Source organism: Littorina saxatilis, linkage group LG6, assembly GCF_037325665.1.
Source record: "Littorina saxatilis isolate snail1 linkage group LG6, US_GU_Lsax_2.0, whole genome shotgun sequence".
Classification (NCBI taxonomy): Eukaryota; Metazoa; Mollusca; class Gastropoda; order Littorinimorpha; family Littorinidae; genus Littorina; species Littorina saxatilis.
Window position 1 is genome coordinate 12,373,803 of NC_090250.1, and position 23,219 is coordinate 12,397,021.

The following is a 23,219-nucleotide window of genomic DNA, read 5'->3' on the forward strand; positions in this document are numbered from 1 at the left end:
TCTTTCACCATGGCTTTCTTTTTATAGAACTAGCAGTGCAAGACTAAATGTGTGCAGACAGACTGAGAACTGAATTGTTCAAACGCTCTGGCTTTTTCCAGAGGCGTACTGTGGAAGACTTGGGTAGGTCAGTTGGCACGTACACACACACACACACACATCAGGGGAAATAATCCGGACTAGTCAAAGAAGGACTCATGTTGTTATGTTTGTGGCCTTCTTCTTTCAAAAGTGAGTTAATTGAACAACATTGATACCTTTCAGCTTTTAAGTAACTATTATTCTGCTGTTGAATTCACATTTCAACCACATAGACTTTGGAATGGTACACATTGTTGGCATCAATTAGAAAAGAACACACATTAAATGGCACATATACTGCATGCATCTTTCTTTCTTTATTTGATGTTTAACATCGTTTTCAACCACGAAGGTTATATCGCGACGGGGAAAGGGGGGAGATGGGATAGAGCCACTTGTCAATTGTTTCTTGTTCACAAAAGCACTAATCAAAAATTTGCTCCAGGGGCTTGCAACGTAGTACAATGGGAGAATGCAAGTTTCCAGGACAAGGACTTAACATTTCTTACATACTGCTTGACTAAAATCTTTACAAAAATTGACTATATTCTATACAAGAAACACTTAACAAGGGTAAAAGGAGAAACAGAATCCGTTAGTCGCCTCTTACGACATGCAGGGGAGCATCGGGTAAATTCTTCCCCCTAACCCGCAGGGGGTCTGCATGCATCATTTCAAAGTAAAATTTAACACAAATTAAAACAAGTCCTGTGAAGCAATATATAAACATTTAGTCAATCTGTCGGCCTGAAACTAAAAGATCAACACTTAAAAAACAGCCAACACCAAGACTACATGGAATCGGGTTCACTAGACTAAACCCGAAGACAGACGGGTCCAGCTCATCTCCGGTAAGCATGCGAACATAGTGCCTAATTAAGCTATTTTCTGTTATAGTTACATTTTCAGAATAAACATGGCATATTTATATATTTTTGATTCAGGAAATGATAAGGAATAAGATGAAACAACTTTTTGATCAATTACTAAAATTTTAATTAGAATTATGAGATTTTTATGACCAAACTCATGTTTATTTTTAAGCTTCAAAGCTGAAATTCTTTCTTTCTTTCTTTATTTGGTGTTTAACGTTGTTTTCAACCACGAAGGTTATATCGCGACGGGGAAAGGGATAGAGCCACTTGTTAATTGTTTCTTGTTCACAAAAGCACTAATCAAAAAATTGCTCCAGGGGCTTGCAACGTAGTACAATATATATTACCTTAGGCCAAAAAAAAAAAATTGTCTGTTTCTGGTCACCCGACCGACCCTAAATTTCGGCGCCGACCCTAAACTTTTTTTTTCCAAACTCAAAAAGCCTTGGTGGTGAAGGACAGGGTGAGAAAATGAACAACAAAAACGTGTGAAAACGAAAGTCCGCTGACGATTGAAGGGGCATAACCCTACATCACAGTTGTAAGGGACATCACTCTATGTACTTCCTGTAAAACCACCAAACACCGAAGCATTCACGCTGCGTTGAAATATGGAATCTAAAGGTGATGTTCGACACGTTCTGGCGTTGACGCTGGAGAAGTGCGTGCACGAAAAAACAGGAGTTAAACTTATTAGTGCGTATCCTGAAACATTCACGATCCGGGATGTGTTTCATGATATCCATACACCCGAGTTTGACTTGAAAAAACATTCTGTGCAGGTGAAAGCTGACGAATACGACCACTGACGATCGGCGGCTTGGTTGGATCTTTAGATATCAAAAGGCTCCGATTTATTTGTGCTTCAATTCCAAATTCTGACTCTGAGGACACAAGCGAGCCGACTGCTGCACCTCCAGAAAATCAAATTAATGCATTCGCCATTCTTATGTCTGGATTGCGTGAGAGATATCTTTTCTGTTTCATCATGGAAATATCAGACCAGGTAAACAAAGAAAAACATGTCATAGTCTTTGTCACAGATTTGTAAATGTGTTGAGTGTCTTGTCTCTATGTATAGTGAATCCAGTCTCTTTGCGCAATTTTTAAGTTAGTTTTATTGGTCTACATTTGGGATAACAAAAAATTTAAAAAAATTAAAAAAATCCCTACATACCTACCCTATTTTTTTTAGCCATGTTACCAGAAACAGACAATTTTTTTTTTTGGCCTTACTGGGAGAATGCAAGTTTCCAGTACAAAGGACTTAACATTTCTTACATACTGCTTGACAAGGAATAAAATGAAAGTGTTTTTAAATTGATTTCAAAAATTTAATTTTGATCAGAATTTTTATACTTTTAATTTTCAGAGCTTGTTTTTAATCCAAATATAACATAGTTATATGTTTTTGGAATGAGGAAATTATGAAGAATAAGATGAACGTAAATTTGGATCGTTTCATAAAAAAAAATTTTTTTTTTTAAATTTTCAGATTTTTAATGACCAAAGTCATTAATTAATTTTTAAGCCACCAAGCTGAAATGCAATACCGAAGTCCGGCCTTTGTCAAAGATTGCTTGGCCAAAATTTCAATCAATTTGATTGAAAAATAAGGGTGTGACAGTGCCGCCTCAACTTTTACAAAAAGCCGGATATGACGTTATCAAAGACATTTATCGAAAAAAAGAAAAAAACGTCCGGGGATATCATTCCCAGGAACTCTCATGTCAAATTTCATAAAGATCGGTCCGGTAGTTTAGTCTGAATCGCTCTACACACACACACATGCACAGACAGACAGACAGACACAGACACACACACACACACACACATACACCACGACCCTCGTCTCGATTCCCCCTCTACGTTAAAACATTTAGTCAAAACTTGACTAAATGTAATGAGGGCGTGACAGTGCTGCCTCAACTTTCACTAAAAGCCAGATATGGCGTCATCAAAGACATTTATTGAAAAAAGGAAAAAAATAATTTGGAAACATTATTTTGTTTGTAAAGTTTCAAGAAGATGGGTCCAGAAGTTTTCTCATAATCACTCAACACGCACATACATACAACCCCACCCTCGTCTCAATTGTCCGTCTATGTTAAAACATTTAGTCTTCTTCTTCTTCTTCTTCTGCGTTCGTGGGCTGAAACTCCCACGTACACTCGTGTTTTTTGCACGAGAGGAATTTTACGTGTATGACCGTTTTTACCCCGCCATTAAGGCAGCCATACGCCGCTTTCGGAGGAAAAAACATTTAGTCAAAACTTGACTAAATGTTTAAAAAAATAAAAGGGCATGAAAATGTGAGCATGTTCTGATCAGGGACCTATATTTAGAGGTGATCTAGCTAAAGGACACAATATATTTGGAATCTGGTTCATCAGTTGTGAAGATCAGGTTTAATTTCAACCATGGTCAGATGAAACTTGTCAAACTATACTTAAAGCGAACGAGTTAGGTGCCACGTACATATTTGTCCAGTATTTGAAAGTCAATTAAATATGCTTAAGATGAAAAGACATAATGAAAAATAAATACGATGGAAAATGTATTTTCAAAAGAAAAAATATTCCACTCAGTATAGGTCACAATTTGCAGTTTTAAAGACCTGCGGCAAATAATAAACCTATAATATTTCGTCATCACTGACTAACAAAATCATGGGGGAAAAATTGTGTTTTGACCATTTAAAAAATTGTATTTTTTAAATTTTGTTTTGTTATGTTTTTTTTCACAGGAATTCTTACAGCAAAGAGACTCATGCAAACATGCCTTGTGCAAGCATAGTTGAAGTAGAAAGCAAGCGTAACTGAACTTGGGCAAGATCTTGCACAACTGTGTAACCCAAATTCAGCTAAGGCAGGTTTCACGGTAATCAGACTCTTTGATGTGTGTAAACTTTGCCTTCAAATTACTTGCTTACTGTGTTGATTTTCATCATTTTTTCTGCTTGGCATGAGTAAGTATGGTATTTGCAATACAAAAAAATAAATAAAAGCTAAAATGTTTGTGTTTGAGCAATTATTTGAGCGCGTTTTTCGAAGCGAACGTGTGAATCCTGACAGACACCATTTCCTTCTGTCACATGACCCCATCTCAAAGTGTGATTCAACAGACACAAAAATAACACACAAAACTTATGATAATGGGGTTATTAATTCAATTAATACACAAGGTTAGTCTCTGACTAGAGAAAATAGGGAAACAATATCAAATGGGAGCATAAAACCGTTTCTGGAAAAATTTTCAATCACCACCGAAAGTGTCTGTCAGTAAAAAAAACACGTGCTTTGTTTGCAAAGCAAAGCCTAATTTTACACATCGCGTGCTTTTGTCTGTTATTCTTGCTTGTGAACATCATTTTATTGATGTTCTTCACTGGAAAGCAGGTGTATCATCAACCAGGGGCGGACGAGGGGGGGGTTTCAGGGGTTTCCGGAAACCCCCCCCCAGCCAAAATTTTTTTTTTTAAATGGTGTTTTTTTGGGGTATTAATCAGTGACAAAATCTGCTGCCTGAAACTGGTAATGATCATCCTCAAAATGCACCAGATTGCACCATTTTGCATCCTTTTTTACAAAATTTTCCGGGGGGGCATGCCCCCGGACCCCCCTAGCAAGCTAGGCGCTTTGCGCCGTCGGCTCGGCGCTTCGCGCCTTCACACCCATATCTTCACAATATACTTTTGGAAACCCCCCCCATAAAATGAACTGATCCGCCCCTGTCAACAGTATCACAAAATCGCAAAGAATGAACATTTTTGTTGTGATCCGACCGGTGTCTGTAGACTGAATCACACGTTCGGCAAACTTCGTTTTTAACGGAAATAACCGAGCCTTTAATCGGAAACGACGTTTCAACCGCTTCATATCGTCTGCAGGAAGAAAAAGAGGAATGCGATACCCAGTGAGTAAAACATTTAATCGTTTTTAGTGCCTTTTGATCAAGTTTTGTTGCGTCTGTCAGCAACGTTCGTCAACCCAACGTTCGGCACAGCGACGCACGCATACGGATTTGCAGCGTTTGCATTCGGAAAGTGAGGGATTTGTGAGTTCGTTTGCATAATTTCAATCGCTAGTAGGTTTTCCCTTCGTCTCCCATTCTTGTGTGTACATGTTATTGGCATTTCATTGTGTAAATTGAAAGTTTGTGAGTAACAGTAGTAAAATCTGTCGAACGTTGGCAACGCTGACAGACGGAAATATCGAACGTTGCCTTCTATGACAGACTGGCTTGGCGATCGTACTTTCGATTCGTAGGAACACAATATATAGAGACAACAATGTGCGCTCGTTACCACAACGGTCATGAACCGGTGTAACACAAAATTTTTACTCCACGAAAAATTGACTCGGACGGAGTAAACTTCCAGTAAAAATCTTGTACGAAAAAAGAACTCACAAGGAACTAAATTTTTACTCCCCAAATATTTACTCCCAGTAAACATCTCGTACGAGAAACTTAGGGCCTACTCCTTCGTTTATAATTCGCGCAATATCCCATTTACGTGCAATCCCGTTTTGCCGCCGTCCCATTTTGGCGACATTTAACAAGCCAAGCGTCATTTTACTACCGCATCCCATTTTGGCGCAATCCCGTTTCGCCGCTATCCCATTTTTTTGATTTTTTTTTTCTTTTTACATTTAGTCAAGTTTTGACTAAATGTTTAACATAGAGGGGGAATCGAGACGAGGGTCGTGGTGTATGTGTGTCTGTGTGTGTGTGTGTGTGAGTGTGTGTGTGTGTGTGTGTGTGTGCGTGTGTGTGTAGAGCGATTGAGAGTAAACTACTGGACCGATCTTTATGAAATTTGACATGAGAGTTACTGGGTATGATATCCCCGGACGTTTTTTTCAGTTTTTCGATAAATGTCTTTCATGACGTCATATCCGGCTTTTTTTTAAAAGTTGAGGCGGCACTGTCACACCCTCATTTTTCAATCAAATTGATTGAAATTTTGGCCAAGCAATCTTCGACAAAGGCCGGACTTCGGTATTGCATTTCAGCTTGGTGGCGTAAATATTAGTTTATGACTTTGGTCATTAAAAATCTGAAAATTGTAATTAAAATTATTTTTTTATAAAACGATCTAAATGTACGTTCATCTTATTCTTCATCATTTTCTGATTCCAAAAACATATAAATATGTTATATTCGGATTAAAAACAAGGTCTGAAAATTAAAAATATAAAAATTATTATCAAAATCAATGGACGTCTACCCACAACACGCCACTGGATGCCGCGTGGTGCCAGTCATGAAAACCAGGTTCTTTGTCCCACAGTGAGACATTCAAGTTGGGGACTTTGTGACCGCTGACTTTGTCAGCATGGATGGAAAGGTGGAGAGATACAGGGCGGTGATCATCCCCAAGTCAACCCATTTCCCCGATGGGCCAGATCGAGAGGAGATCTGTGTGAAGTGTTTGCGCGCAAAAGACAATGGGAGATACTATGTCTTTCCTAATGTTGATGACATTTCATGCTTGCCAATGGCTCAGATAAAAAAAAATCCCACCAACGAACCATGAACAACAGGGGGGATTACTATTTTGACATGTGACCAAGTCTCATTTGAGCGTTCACAGTGTTACCTGAGAATAGCACACCCCCTTGAATTGGGACCAAAGAAAAAGCGTTGTATATATGCATTTTTGAATGCTTTTCTAAAGTCATAAGTTCATTTGTGAAAAAAATAAATTTTTAGGGATTGTTTTGCTGAATGCATGCAGTTAAGAAATTGACCCCGTTTTCAAATTTAGGGGGTAGGGTTGCCCCATAGCCCACGTATGTCTGTGTGACTGTGTCAAATATCAATCTACTTTGCGTACAAACTGTATAGATGTTTGTTTTTCGATTTTAGAATGATTTCTTAAGCTGGTTAGAACTTCTGAGGTCTACAGGAAACGATAAAGATAAAAAATGTACAAAATATAAGTAGCGTCCTTTATCTTACCATTGTTCTGATCAATACTGTCCCTTTATTTGCAAGTTAACCGTTTTTATTAATGTGTTCAAGGAGTATGTTAAAAATTATTATCAAAGGTTGCTTTAAACAGCACCTTTGGGCAGTTATTATGCACTGAAGTTGTAAAAGCATGTTTTGGGGGTTTTAGGATACAGCGTCTTGGAACGCCAATCATCTTGGAAATACGAATGTTCATATAAATTTTTTTACTGTTTTGGATAGATAAAAAGTTGAACTCTTGGTGCAAACTGTTTTTTGGCCCCTGTTTGACTATTTATTATTTTGGAATATTGTGTGTGAGAGGGAAACTGCAATCCTCAATATCATGAAACGTGCCCTAAGTCTATTTCTCTGGCCATGTTGTCAGTACCCAGATATTGTTTCTATTATTTCCCTTGAGCATGTTACTGTCAAGTATAGTCCTAACCAGCCAATCCCAACTACCATTACAAGTTTTGTCATTCTATTGTCTGTGAACTGAACTGAACGGAATTTTACAAGGAAAAAAAGAACAGTCCTCACTAAAGGACAGTTAGCACATCTGTGGTTTACATAATGTAAATGTAGCATTTTGTTTTACCTCGAGCAGTCTAATGTGACAAGAAGTTTGTTGTATCTTAAATGTCATGGCAAACATGATTCTGAGTCGGGTTCAAAATGGTCAATGCAGGAACTGCAGTGTGAAATACTACAAGTTGGCACTGATTGTACAAATGACAAATATAGCTGAAGTCAACAAAATATTAACTTGAGTTCAAATAAAGCTGCATGTTGTACTTCTCACCCTGTATGTTTCCAGTTCGTTTGACTCAAAATCTTGAGAAGCAATGCAGTTACATTCACATCTTGTCAAGTTAAAATGTTACATATTTTGACACAAAACCACTATGGAGAAATATGACATTCCTGTGTACTCATATTATCACTTGCAAACACATGCACCTTTCAAGACAAACCTCTACTTTATCAGTCATTGCTCTTTTTCTGTTTTAGGACTTTATGTTTGTGAAAACACAATCGATCATCAACATAGAAATTCACACCCTATCAAATTTTAACTTTAGAATTTGTTTATTCTTAGATGTTTAACATCTTAAAACACCATGTAACTGCCCATTTTTTGTTTGTTTTTGTTATGTTGTTGACCATAATTAACCCTTCAAATCTGAAAACCGTTTGTCAACCAAGCTGAATTTGTGCAGAGAGTTTATGCGCTCATCTTGAATTCCACCTTTCAAGCTGAAAAAGCTATCATCAGCAGCAAAACACACTTGTATGTGACTTACCATGTATATACACACACATACCAACTACCACAGCTCAAAGAGTTCATAAAAAGTAAAAGTTTTAAAAAGTGCTATATTCTTCGGGTATTAAAGGCACAGTAAGCCTCCCGTAAACCATCACAGATACTGTCAGGCTTTTACACACAGCACAAACACCCTTCCATTTGAACGCTCACCGAACGGGAACATCCTAGGTGCCCTACGTAAAGAGCGAGCAATTTTCAAAGAATTAATTTTGCGGATTGCCTCCTCACACAATCGGACCGTGGTGCGTTTTGGCGCTAGATCTAACTTTTCAAATCTAAATAATAAATTGACAGCTTGTTACACAAACATTCTTAAGGGATTGCCTCTTCACACAATCGGACCGTGGTGCGTTTTGGCGCTAGATCTAACTTTTCAAATCTAAATAATAAATTGACAGCTTGTTACACAAACATTCTTAAATCATAAAAGATTTATTTTTTCATCAAGACAAGATCAGTACAATTCGAAGTTTTGAAAGTTTGAAAAAAGAAAAGCCCGGAAGCAGGGTCACGCAAGGTCATGGTTCTCGTAGCAGACGACGGTTTATGCCTGTCGCCAGTTCCTCTGAACAGTCAAAAGCCATCGCTAAAGTTCTCATGAACCACTTCCGTTTGTTTCGTGCATAGTCAGAGGTACATAATAACGTGCTATTGCAGATAAGCTCACAGCGAGCCGCATTCAAATGACAAACTGACGACTACATTATGAAAAAGGGAAACTGGATCACACGGGTTCACGATGGCTCAGGGGTAAGATAAACCACGCAAAAATAAATTCTTTGAAAATTGCTCGCTCTTTACGGAGGGCACCTAGGATGTTCTCAAGCGGTGAGTGTTTAAATGAAAAGGTGTTTGTACTGTGTGTAAAAGCCTGACAGTATCTGATGGTTTACGGGAGGCGCACTGTGCCTTTAATTAGACTTTCCCATTATGCAAAGTGGTTTCTAGGTCTCTCATTGATTCTTTCAAGTCTCATATGTGAGTCTGTTGTTATTCACATTCACAAGTGAAAAGAAGCAGCCCCAAAGGACGCTAGCGTCACCCTAGGAATGTCTAAGACTAGAAGCTGGGTCATCACAACACGTTATGTCAACATTCAGGATGGAGGATGTTACACGCTTCTTGTCAATCCAACAGGCAGGAAAAGTCTGTGTGTGAATCCTACATCATGGAAGATACAGAGGAGAACCGGATGCACATGAAAGCTCGACATCTGTGAACACTGCTTTCTGAAGCATTCCACAACACAGTAATTGGTGAGAGAGGATCATGGAACTATAAATCCTCATCAGTCTAATGGAGTACAATCATGGAATTATCATCTACACTGCGTAAGCCAAATCCATCACAGTAGCACAAGTTTATTCAAGCAATGTGACATACTGCGAAGAATCATCACTATTCGCTCCAGTTTTGTACAAAGTTCACCCAAACCGTTAAGTCAAGGTCTCACCACAAGTCAAAGTCTGTGCACACGACCAGGACCATAATTTATCACGTCAACACTACGATGATAGAAATGTGTGCAACTACCAATATCAATATCCCCCCCCCCCCCCCTCCACAAAGCAAAGCCCCTCCGATGAACCACTGTTTGTGGTCCAGGTGGGGTAAGTTTGCAGGACCTGCGACAGGTGCTAATGACATCAACTGAGGGCGAGGTCAAGGGAGGGGGAGCGGCGCAGCATCTTGTAGCAGGGCTTGCAGACTGGAACAGGCTTGCGCGAGAAGTGCCCTGGCAGGGCCGTGTTGTGGGCAATGCACCGCATGCAGAACACTTCCCCACACTTCCAACAGTGAAACTGAAACAATAGTGCACATTTACTATCAATACATTTCCCACTCAACAGGAATGGGATTCATTTCCAGCACACACTCTCCTCGATCTCTTTGGACCACAACATGGTGCCTCAAAAAAGGAGATTAACACATTAAGACACGAAGAGGAGCTCTCTCTTTCTTTTTTTTCTCTCTCTCCATCTATTTCTTTCTCTCTCACTCACACACACACACACACACACACACACACACACACACACACACCTCTTTGGATCAGAACATGGTACCCCAGAAAAGAGGATTCATGCAGACAGGAGGAGGAACCCCTTGCTTTCTTTCTTTCTCTCTCTCATACGCCTCTCTTTTGACCAAAACATGGTATCCCCCAAAAAGGGGATCAATACAGAGACAGAAAGACCACCCCCCCCCCCCCCCTTCCCGCCAAACAACGATAATCAACATACCTTTTTCACATAGTAATCAAAAGGTGTGGCACAGCTGCAGGTAAGGACATGGCGTAGTGACTTCCAGTCGGAGGCCACGGTTTTCACTTCCGCACGTATCAAGTCTTCACTCAAGTTCTCTGAGCTAGGAGATCGAACCATGGATGAACTGAACATTCCTTCTTCAATTCCTGACCTTGACATTTGTGAACTCGACTCATCGAAGCCTGACTCAGAGTCACTCTTTCCATGCGTGAGACCATGCTGTTAACAGAATAAAACAATCAGATTACGACTACAAATAGAATCAAACAAATCAATGTGTATACAAAAAATTCCACAAATCTATAAAACATTGTCCACAAATCTTTCATATGTGTGTAGACTGCACAAAGAGAAAAAAAGTGTGAACAAACTCAAAATTACAACAACAAAAACAAACAAATGATCACAAACAGATAGCAATAATAACTACAGTTTAACAGCAAAAAATGAAATAATAAAAATAATATCTGCCCCATTTTTTTATCTTGGGAAAGAAGAGGTAAATCATGTCTTGGTTGATTCTCAATAGGCAATTTACAACTTTTTGGTATAGCTTTGTGGGCCCATTTGGGGGCTAGCTGAGATCATTTTTCATGTTCACTTCCTCCACTCTCAGACACCATGAATAGCGAACGACGAAGAAGAAGAAGAAGACACCATGAATAATAAACACCATTCACTTGACACACTGACAAAACACACACATTTACATTTACCACAGTAGTCATAAAAGATGTTCAAGTTCTTTTGAAGCAGAAATGGCAATCACATTTGGAAAGAACAATCTTTTACGTCATTACAAACATTGCAACGTATTTTTCATGCAAAGCAGCTTTAGTGACAATAATCAGATTCCTTTCACGCTCACACGATAAAAGTTCAATCCCCCTCAAATCTGGGACAACGTTTTGTTGCACCTTCAAAATCATGAAGAGACTTGTGCGTCAGACTGACAGACTTGTCTGGGACTTCAGATTTTCACAGCTAGAGCACAGGGGATGCATGTTGTTGAGCTTTACAGGCATGAGAATGGCTGAATAAAAAGTCAGCTGAAAACAGGAGAGGGACCCAAAAACAGGGGGTCCGGGGGTCCTCCCCCGAAAAAAAAAAATTTAAAGATCAAAATCAATGCAATCTGAGGGGTATTTGGGACAAAGTTTAGCATTTAATTTCACATAAATATGCAGGTGTTTTAGCTGCAACTTTAAGTTTTAAAAATTCTGAACAAAGGATTGTGCATACTTTATGACTTTCTTGCAAACATTCACTGACTGCTCTCACTCTCAATCATACTTGTCAAACCCACGAGGAAACATGTGATAGGATCCAGCTCATCTTTAACTTTCTCTTATTCCAATGTAGAGTTGCACTTCACGGCTAAGCCTTTATCCTTGTGTCTTTTCGTTAGTAGATGCTCGCTGAGGGCAATGAAACCACGATTGCTGTACACAATTTCTCTGTCACAAAGGGTGCATCTTGCTTGACCGGGCGTGTCGACTTTTCGAATGTGTTCACCGATCCGCTCTTGCTTGTCACCAACTTTAACCTCTTTGGAAACCCAATCCCATTGCCACTGGTTAACCACACCTTTCTCGTCATAATCCTGGCCGCGTCGAACAATATTCGATACCGAAGACATGAAGTTTTCTTTCTAATCGAACACAAGAGACGCGTCTTTGTCTCGGACAAGTAAACCACATGCAGCGGATGTTGCGCAAACGTCTGTTTCATATCATGTGGGACAGCCAAGACTACAAAAGCTGAAGTCAACCGTCAGTTCCGGATAGTGGCTTGTGCCATTTGAAGACACCCGACCGTTTGAGAATAAAAACCTCATATACGATTTTTGAGGGATTTTTTTTTTCCCGCTGAATTTTTTTTTTCCCCGCTGAAACTTCTCACAAAAACCGCTGAAATTAGCGGATCCGCGGACCATTCCCATGCCTGGCTTTAACACAGCAAGTGTATCATGCACCTGGATTACTAATAACATTGTTTTCCTCTTCTAATAAACACCTCTTTCCATGACAGTTTGTTGCTATGGTCACATCTGCTTGTGACTGTTAAGTTCCGACATTATTGAAAACAGATGTCAAACTTTTCTGCGGAGGTATGAAGAATGGAATGGTCATTAGCTTCTCCCAGTGTGTAAGAATCAACTACTTTACCTAGAGGTTAACATGAATAATCTTGCAGTCGGTCTTCTCAGCCAAGATCTTCCAAATCAATTTTTTTTTCATCTGTACCGATTTGTTTTTGTTACTAGATCATTAAAAAGAAAGACTTAGACAATACCTATAAAACACTTCCAACCCCACTTAGAGCTGAGTGCACATTGATATGCAGATGCATCAGCACAAAGAATCTCACTCTCACTAAAAACTGTGAGATAAAACAATCAATTATTGAAGGCACAAAATGTTGCCCGATGCGCCTAGGTGTGGATAGAGATCCACCAACAAATGCATGAATAAGCGCAAACCTGAACCAGCTTTTAACACTGAAAACACCCTTTACAAACCGTGGACTGATTATGAAAACTACAGTGATTTGAGTTACCTCAGGGGGCAGACGGCCATTGATGACAACGTCTGGTTCAGTGCCATGGCCAGAGTTGCTGTTGAGACTGAGGGTTCCAATCCCGTCCTCCAGGGACCCCGTGGCCATGTCAGACAGTGACTCCACTGACAGAAAGCCTTGCAGCTTGCGCTGAATCACATCCTCAGGCTTGTTCAGCAGTTTGCATAGGTGAGTTATTCTCTGTGGACACACACGGAGAGCACTAAGATGCTGAAATCGTTAACATTTCCTCCTTGCCCAACTCATTACAGAAAACAATATACACACTCTTGCAAACTTAAAAGAGGAAATATCAGCCTTACTGTTAACACACAATCAGGATTCCCCTTCAAGACCACAGATAACCTTATTCTCACTTCGTTATCACTGATCACAAGTTCTGCATCTTCCTCGACACACATTGGAGTTTGACTCAAGAACATGACCCCTGATTACCCCTGGATGCGATAGCCAGTGTAAAGCCATCAACAAACAATGGGTCTGTTTCATACCTTCTCCAGAAGGTGAACGTGATCCTCAAGAGATGCGCTGTGGTCCCTGGCTGTACTCAGAACATCAACAATGTTTTCACGGGGATGAATTCCATTCTCAAAACGATTGTACATTCCTCTCCAGAATCTGAAATACATTTAAAAAGCAATTTAACCAAAATCTTACACAAGCGACCAAAGGGGTCAGTGGTTTGTGTGTGTGTGTGTGTGTGTGTCACACACAAGACAGAAGTCGCAGCACAGGCTTCATGTCTCACCCAGTCACATTATTCTGACACCGGACCAACCAGTCCTAGCTAACCCCATAATGCCAGACGCCAGGCGGAGCAGCCACTAGATTGCCAATTTTAAAGTCTTAGGTATGACCCGGCCGGGGTTCGAACCCACGACCTCCCGATCACGGGGCGGACGCCTTACCACTAGGCCAACCGTGCCGGTCTAAACATGTATTTGAAATCACTGAATTTTGCATAGTACATATACATTTACTATAGATCTCTCGGCAACTGTCAGGCCTGAGTGATATTGTTGAAGATTCGCTATGCCAAAAGAAAGTACAGTGAATAAAATGGTTCACTTTTTAGTAGCTGTAGGGCATCTCACACCTTAAATCTAGGAATTAATAAATAACCGATTTCAAAGTCTTTATGACAGTGTTAAGAGGTTTTGGATGAGTCTTTTAACGTCAGAGTAGGTGTTTTTGGATGTGATTATCTTTTTTTTTTTGAAAGGTGCATGCTGGATGCTATGTAAGAGGTTCTGCTCAGACAGGGAAATGTGCAATCACTAAGCACTGCATGCTGTGAAATGCACGAGTCTGCAGAGAAAAGCTGCCACTCACTTGATGTACTGAGGGCTGGTGTTGGGGTTGAGCACAGGGTTGGTGATCTCTTGCTCCTTCTTAAAGATGGGGTTGATGTACTCCTGCATGTGGCGTGCCAGGTATCCCCACAGTGAGTACGTTCTCTCAGACAACCTGCAGACACAGGGTCAGTGACTATCATGGCCAGCAGTGTCAAACAGTGCATACCAATGGTACCATTCATACTTTACATATATGTCTTCCTCCATGTCAAAACATAAATGCAACAAACAAACAAAATAATTAATTAATCAAACAAACAAACAAACAAACAAAACAAAAAACAAATATCAGCAAAAAAGTTTTAAAAAACCCACCTGAAATAGATCAAATATAGTCATACCTCATTCTTTCATCAGATAAATCAAATGATCTAGCCATTTCAAAACATAAGCTGACAATGTTTAGTTTTTACCTTTTAACCTTCTCCTTGATTGTTTTTCACTATTCTTTTGTCTGCTGTACACTTTCTTTGGACACCTCTAAGGCTCCGAAGCAGAAGATATAACCTTTAATCATACATAACAAAATTATCAGCATCTTCAGGCTGTATGTGTAGACCAGTAAATGTGTAGCCGTGTGGAGATGTCACGGCCATTGTATTGTTCTTGTCTTTCAGATCCTGTCCCGATTATCACCCCTTGACCTGTATGTCTTTATTACTGGCTTGTCCATGTGTGTGGATTTGCATCTTGACTGGTTGTTTACATTCTAGTGTTCATTGGTTTATTCTTTAGAATGATGCGCGCTCATACCTGATAGCATGGGTTCAGGTCAGTTAGTTGTGTGAATACTGGTTCTGTCTGTGTGTTCGCCAAGTGATGTTTGATGAATGGCAATCCTGTTGTATTGGTGTGAAGTTTGGAGCTCATGTGAACTTTCCTGGACTGACTTGTCTAACCAAACGAACTGTGTTTTCCATCAGTGATGTGACTTTCCAGCGGCGGGCAATTGTATTGAAGTTCCATAACTTCAACGGGAAATGTGTAAAGTTGTGCTCTGCATTGAGCAGTGAACTGTAAGTAGATATTGTTTCTATTGTATTTGATAGGTTTGATCAAGTCTATGTGCTCTGATGATATGATTGATGCTATATGTAGAAGTATCTGTGTGACGTCAGATATGTATAAGTTACAGCTCCGTCCATCCATGGTATCGCGTGATATTTTGTCGAGACTGGGTCAATAAATATGATGACGTCATTATATTCTTTCACCCCGTTGAGACAAAATATAACGCTATACCATGGATGAGTCTGAGCTGTAAAATATATACGGCATGAGAAAAGTAAGGAGAATCTGTCATGGGATGTGGAAACAAAGCATGGGAAATTCACCATGGGCAGAATAATCAACGCAAGCCTAGAAGTTGTAGAACTATATTTTGTTTCAGTCTTGGCAAGGCCAGTTTTGTCCAGTTCCGGAAAAGACATCATGTATTCATTCACCCTGCCGAGACAAACTACCATGGATGAAAACGTATATATCCCGTGACGCATCAAAGCTAAATTTTGTTTTGAAATGTCTTCACAACGTACAGATAATTTATAACGACATAATCGTCATCACAAGACAGGAAAAACGCATACTTTGTTTGTCGTCTGCTACAAATCTAGTCTTGTTGGTTGACGGAGTGAATAGAAGCTTCAATCGTACCTTCCTCAACCGGAATAAATGCTCAATCCGCTGTCATTTCGCAACTGAACATTGGTTTTTTTTCTTTAACTTTTTGGTTAACATTGAAACGGCAACCCAAAAGAGTGTTTCAGCTGTTTCAAGACACAGGCTCAGCTACTTCTTTTGAGTTGCTTTTCAGTCTAAAATGACACCGGAAGCGAACAAATTGTTGCGCATACTGTCACAAAAAGACGTCATGACAATGTTACACGCAAAACGAAAGAGACTTTGACGTCATTTACTTTTGTTCGGACTTTTCCGTCTGTTCCTAGCTTGTCAGTGAAGACTTGACGTGAGTATCCAAATCGTCTTTTAGTTCTCTGTTCGCATTGCAGCTGTGAAATAATCAGTCTTGTGTCTCGGTCGTGTAGGTACAGAGTTTGCTTCTGCAATTGTTGTGTTCGTGTTGATGACGGCTTTGTAAGACAAATCAGCGAATCTATCGTGTGGAAGACATTTCTGTACAAAACACCGAACCCAACAGGAGGCTGTATTGATGCGTTTGCAATTTTCTGAAGAAATAAACTACATGTGGTTAATTTTATCCGTTTAATGCTTGTCGAAATAAGCCATAAGGCTTTAGAATAAAAGATTTCATGCATTGCTTGGCCATCTGATCACAGATGAGGTCGCAGTTTGTAGGTTGAATCTATGAATCGGCCAGAGATAGATCTGTATTTCTGGTACGACCTTCCAGATTATCAACAGCGGGTTCATGGTCGGAGTCAAGAGGTCAAATTTGCGTGGCTCCCAATCATTTCATAAAAGATTTCCTGTTTCTGCAGCTGCGCAAGTTATTTTGCCTAGGTCATGGCCGAACTTTAGGCCTACGGAGAAATATCGCTGGATATTTTCTCACTAGAATAACAGAGACAAAGAAGGGAAGTCATGCTATATACAGATATACAGTAGTCCCCTTTAGCATCTTGTTGTAAAGTTATCAGCCCTTGTCACGGTTTTGTGGTTGCAACCTTAACTCGTGTCCCGATCTATTGTCTAGGGGATTAGGTCTATCTCTCTACCCTCTTTCTGTGACTTTTCTCAGTAATTCAGTTTCACTGCTGAATGTTTGTTATTATCATGATGCACTGTTATGCATTGTGCGTCTAGATTTTGTTATGTTGTGTACTTATTATGTCTTCCTTCTTTTTCATGTGTCAACAGACACTGCCTTCTGGTATTCGTTAAATTAAAGACATGTCTCCATTGTATGCTTCCTGGCCTGTGCCCCCTTTCCACTCCACCTTCCCACAAGTGCACAATAAATGAAACAAGCATGTGGCTGACCTGAGGTCCAGGCGGTCTTTCTCACAGTTGCCGATGAAAGTGCCAAACTGACAGGAGTAGGCATGGTCAAAGATGGTCAAGAGGAATCGCTCGTTGAACTGGAAGGCGCAGGGAAACTGCAGCATCAGTTGCCACACACTCTCCAGAAACTGGGCGAATACTGGCGACACCTCCTTGGCATCCACACTGTCCAGGTAGCCACACCTATCCGTGAACTTGTGACCAAAGGACAGCCACTCTTTTTCTATCAACACCTGTTCACAGATATGATTAGGTTAAGAACACATTTTCATGGCTCTAGGCAAAATAAAATAAAAAAGACACAAGAACAATCTGTAGATATTTAAATAAAATATAAAAACTGATTCAGTACAAGTTTGTATCATTTAGTTCAAATCTGGAAACTTATTGAAATTGCCCTCTGCTTTACCGCATTAATCATTCTCTACCTGTGCAAAGCAGATCTCAACATATTATTAACACCAATACAAACAGGTCAAACTGACAGTGCATTTTAAGAGGGAAAGAGCTAAGGCTTTTACAGAGTTTAGACTGTAGATAAAGACCAAAAAACTATATTTTCCATGCTGACTTGCATTAAAATTAAAAAAATCTAATGCATTCAAGAGATTTTACAATGACAGTTTTTTGAGAACATCAGTCTGGTCATAAACTAGGAAGCCTCCGATTTGTTCCCCAGCCTCTACTGTTTTCACGATGGGATGTTACTTTGCACAATATTGGTTCAGAACAATCTGCCTCTACCAGCCAAACATTTGCACTCTATCTCAATGAAGTCATCAAAACTGATGCCAAGAGTCTGAAGGGAACTAGTAAATGTGCAGAAAAGATTCATCTTGAAGCCTGAAATGGTACGCTAATATGGGTACAGGATGAGAGAAAACCCACCTGGAAGCCTGAAATGGTACGGTAATATAGGTACAGGATGAGAGAAAACCCACCTGGAAGCCTGAAATGGTACAGTAATATGGGTACAGGATGAGAGAAAACCCACCTGGAAGCCTGAAATGGTACAGTAATATGGGTACAGGATGAGAGAAAACCCACCTGGAAGCCTGAAATGGTACGGTAATATGGGTACAGGCTGAGAGAAAACCCACCTGGAAGCCTGCAATGGTTCGGTAGTATGGGTCCAGGAGCAGAGAAGCCAGTGAACACGTCTGTGCCGTCCTGTCCCAACCATCGGAGCAGTGAACCAGAACGCTGGTCCCATCACGTATAGCCTGCACCATCAAGCACACTTGTGCAATTTGTTCACACACTTTCAGAGCTTTTCATACAAAAAGTGGACACGTCACATTTAATTCGAATGCAGTCTCTAGAGGCAGCAACTGCCTCTAAATATATTTTTATCTTTGAAAATGAGATGCCTTTTTTTTTAGATTTTTAACTGAGAAGGATAAGGATAAGAATAAGATTACATATAGTCCTGTGAGGTTACCCTCATGAAAATTGGGGCTGCTTTCTCCCTGGGGAAAGCGAGCTGCCATACAGTACGGAGCTACCCATTTTTTTCGTCTTTTTCCTGCTTGCAAGTATTCATTTTTCCAAGCCCCGAGACTTTTGCTGTGAACTTGGGTTCTTTATATGCATGCACACGGGGGTGTTTGGACACCAATTAAGGTCTTTTTTTTTATAGACAATTTGCTTTGAAACCTAAACTGATAGTGCAAAATCAACCCTCCCTAGAGGCGGGACTCTTTGACTGCATGGTGCTTCTTCAAAGCAAAATTAGGCATAAATCTTGCAAAGGAAGAAGTATAATTCAACTGAAAACTGGACTCTTCTGTTGTCCAGGGGTGAAACTCTCTTGTGAAGAAAAAAGAGGAAATCCCTTTATTCTAGGGGGGTTCGGGGGCATGCTCCCCCGGTTTTTTGTTTAAATGGTAAATTAAAATCCGTGCAATCTGGTGCATTTTGAGACTAAAATTCAACTCGTTTAGATCAGGTAAAAAAGACATTCTGCCCCCCCCCCCCCCCCCCCCCCACACACAAAAATCCCAACCAAACATAAAAAACACTTTCACACAACAATGGAAACATTGTAATGGTGCATATTTACGTAATGAACCATGTATCCATAATCCAATACTGGCAATAGTATGATCCAAGTGACGCCCCAATGCATTGAAGCTCAACATGACTATTAGTTATCAGGAGTTTTCAGACAGCACAATTTAACTCTCAAGCCTCCAGTGTTCTGTTCCATCTTCACTTCTCTTCATATCATTCAGTCAACAAGTTATAGATACTGTGATGAAATTGGACGCGGAAAAATTGATTACTCCAGCGGAATTCGTAAGTTGTGTCCGCGGAAATCCGCGGATTCGCGGAAAAGTCCCACCCCTGGTTGTCACAATCACATCATCATCTGATGAACTTATATACATGAAGATAGAAAAAGCATTTTCGTAAAAGAAACACTTCACTATAGCAGTATTTATTCATCTAACCATACAAGTTCAGTCATATCAGTTACAAAATAAGAAACAAAAATTCAAAGCATTAAATACAAATGTTAAAATTCCTCACACAATTCATTATTAATAAATAATCATCATCACCACAATCTTTCTTTATTTCTTTATTTGGTGTTTAACGTCGTTTTCAACCGTTCAAGGTTATATCGCGACGGGGAAAGGGGGGGGGGGGGGGGGGGGGGATGGGATAGAGCCACTTGTTAATTGTTTCTTGTTCACAAAAGCACTAACAAAAAAATTGCTCCAGGGGCTTGCAACGTAGTACAATATATGACCTTACTGGGAGAATGCAAGTTTCCAGTACAAAGGACTTAACATTTCTTACATACTGCTTGACTAAAATCTTTACAAACATTGACTATATTCTATACAAGAAACACTTAACAAGGGTAAAAGAAGAAACAGAATCCGTTAGTCGCCTCTTACGGCATGCTGGGGAGCATCGGGTAAATTCTTCCCCCTAACCCGCGGGGGGTATCAGCACCACAATCAAATAAAAGACAATGGCCTAAAATAAACACAGTGGGTTTTGCTTTTATTTTCTGTTAGTAACTGAACACTGTGCAGCAGGTCAAATCTTACATTGGCAATGAAGACAGATGTTTCCAAAACGGCAGATATATGCTTGAGCCATCCACTTCCCTCCAGACCTGACAGGAATGCAGTCATGGATGGGTTCTTCAACTCACAGACTGGAAACAAATCATGCCACTTTCATGAATGTGAAAGAGCTCTATAGCATTCAGGCAGAAGGTTCTTCAAACTTTCAGCTTAATAACAAGACAAAACCATCACTGCAAAAAGGCACACGTTGCAAGGCTGTTTACATTTTTGCTTGTTCTCTTCTTACATTCCCTTTATTTTGTTTTTTCTGCTTTGCTTTATTACACCCCCGGTATAGGGGTGTGTATAGGTTTCGCTCGATGTGTTTGTTTGTGTTCGCATATAGATCTCAAGAATGAACGGACCGATCGTCACCAAACTTGGTGAACAGGTTCTATACATTCCTGAGACGGTCCTTACAAAAATTGGGACCAGTCAAACACACGGTTAGGGAGTTATTGGTGGATTAAGATTCTACAAGGACTTATAGAGGCACATATTAATGGTCAAAGGGAAATAACCTTCTCAGTTGGTGGCAGTTCTTCTTCTTCTTCTGCGTTCGATGTTGGTGGCCGTGCTAGATCCTCAGACCAGTGGCTGCCAGGAAGTCCGCAGTCTTGCGCAGTTCGTCGGCAGGACCCCAGAGTTTGGCTCCAACACTGGTCTCTTCTTGCCAGAACTTCTGGCGTATTGTCTCTAGATGGGGGCAGTTCTGGAGAATGTGCTCCGGAGTTTGCTCTTCCGAGCCACATTCACAGTGTGCGTCATCCGCAAGGCCCAGTCTCTTGAGGTGTTTCTTCAGTCCACAGTGCCCTGTCCTTAGACGGAAAATGGTGGTTTGGCTTCTCCGGTCTAGTTTGTTGATGGGGTCTTCCTGTGGGTTGTAGTCTCCGTTTCTCTTTTTCCAGTTTTCTTTCTTCTTCCGTTGTAGAAGAGTCTTGGCTTCTTTGTACGAGGTGGAGTTGTGTGGTTGGGGAAGTCTCGCACCTCCTTTTGCCAGCCTGTCCGCTTCTTCATTGCCGGCAATGCCGACATGAGCCGGTATCCACTGGAGCACCACCTTGTTGTGTTGAGACAGGGTGCTGAGGCAGTTGTCGAGTTGCCTGGTGGGGAGGTCAGTGGGGCCAGACAGAAGGGACTGGAGGGCGGACAGGGAGTCAGTGAGGAGGACGATGTTTTGCCGACTGCGGTCTTCCCCTGCTGCGTGCTCTGCTGCAGTGATGAGGGCGTGGAGCTCGGCCCTGTAGTTCGAGCTCAGGTCACCAGCTGGGACGGAGAGGGAGGTGGTGGTCCCGTTTGGGCGACGGATGTAGACGCCACTGCCTCCATTCCTTACGGCGTTCTCTGAGGAGCCGTCTGTGTAGACGTGAGTCCAGGTGCAATGTGGGTAGCGGTCCTGAATCATCTCCATGGCGAGGGCCTTCTGGACATGTGGTGACTGTTCGCCCTTTGCTGTCAGTCCTGGTACATCTGTTCTGACTTCATGGAAGCTCTTGCGTGGGGCCCAGACGTCTGAGACGAGTGTCTCACAGCAGTTGGGTCAGCTTCCAGAGCTTCAGCATACTCCGTTTGGAGGTCCTTGACCTGATGTTTGAGGCTCTTTCGTTTCAGCCTGTTCTTGGTGCCCTTGTTGAGGTTTTGGTGAAGTGGGTGAGTGGTCAGTCTCTTCATCTTCTCTCCAGTTGGTGGCAGTGAGAATGGTTATTTCCCTTTGACCAACGGGGGGGTTTTTCCTACCTCCTCGGAGGAATTTCTTGTTCAATTCAGATTTGCTTTATTTTGCTTTGTCCAGTTTTTGTTTGCCCTGGGCTTCTAAAACTAAATTATATGTAACACAAAAACAGTTATAGCCATCAGTTTTCCACGAGTTTGAAATGGCCTGCTGTGACTGATCAACACCTAGGTTATCAATGAATAAAAGACAACATTGCTGCCTTACCTTCGACCAGCTTCTGTAAGCTGCTGCGCATGATGTGAATGTTCTCAATGCCCAGGAACTGGAATTTCATGTTGGAGTAAAAGCTCTCATTCTCGTATCCCTTGCCTTGGGCCTTGTTCACCATGGCGTTGATCTGCACACATTCATACACACATTAAACCTGGCTGCTACCTAGAACTACGCTGCATTGTACAGGGATCCTAGCTTGAAGTTGGCTCTGATACCAGCTAGAATAGTGGTCTCAGCTGGTGGCTTTTTAAAACAGAACTGTTTTCTTTCAACTGGTATACATATATGACTGCATGTATGCACAGTGGAAAAATTTCTTGGCAAAAGTCAAAAATGCTCATGTCAATACGTTCACCTGTATTGAAACTTAGTACTCTACTCTCTGGTGAGCATGACAAAAACACGATACTCACTTTGGGCCTGGTGTCAACGACGTACATAAACTTGGAGTTAGGGTTGGCTCTGAGGACATGCTGCAGCATCTGCTCATCCTCCACACAGCGCGCGCTGAACCCTGCCAGGGGCTGGCTGCACCGTGTGACTGCCGCCTGCAATCAGCAACATTCACCGACATTTGTACTAACTGTAGCTCTACACAGCGCACGCTGAACCCTGCCAGGGGCTGGCTGCACCGTGTGACTGCCGCCTGCAATCAGCAACATTCACCGACATTTGTACTAACTGTAGCTCTACACAGCGCACGCTGAACCCTGCCAGGGGCTGGCTGCACCGTGTGACTGCCGCCTGCAATCAGCAACAT

General features: G+C 41.1%; 1 protein-coding gene across 1 annotated transcript in view; it reads right to left on the reverse strand.

The window, feature by feature from the left end:
* Window positions 1-6,846: 6,846 nt before the first annotated feature.
* The window catches only part of LOC138968531 (phosphatidylinositol-3,5-bisphosphate 3-phosphatase MTMR8-like), an 89,563-nt gene continuing 73,190 nt past the window's right edge, over window positions 6,847-23,219 (reverse strand). The window contains exons 6-15 of the mRNA XM_070341107.1: window positions 22,873-23,007; window positions 22,451-22,583; window positions 20,491-20,600; window positions 18,529-18,651; window positions 17,408-17,661; window positions 14,424-14,558; window positions 13,583-13,709; window positions 13,071-13,271; window positions 10,488-10,730; window positions 6,847-10,046 (exon numbers count right to left, since the gene is read on the reverse strand). Of these exons, the coding sequence (XP_070197208.1) occupies window positions 9,891-10,046; window positions 10,488-10,730; window positions 13,071-13,271; window positions 13,583-13,709; window positions 14,424-14,558; window positions 17,408-17,661; window positions 18,529-18,651; window positions 20,491-20,600; window positions 22,451-22,583; window positions 22,873-23,007 (1,617 nt within the window). The 3' untranslated portion in view covers window positions 6,847-9,890. The remainder of the gene's footprint in view (window positions 10,047-10,487; window positions 10,731-13,070; window positions 13,272-13,582; window positions 13,710-14,423; window positions 14,559-17,407; window positions 17,662-18,528; window positions 18,652-20,490; window positions 20,601-22,450; window positions 22,584-22,872; window positions 23,008-23,219) is intronic.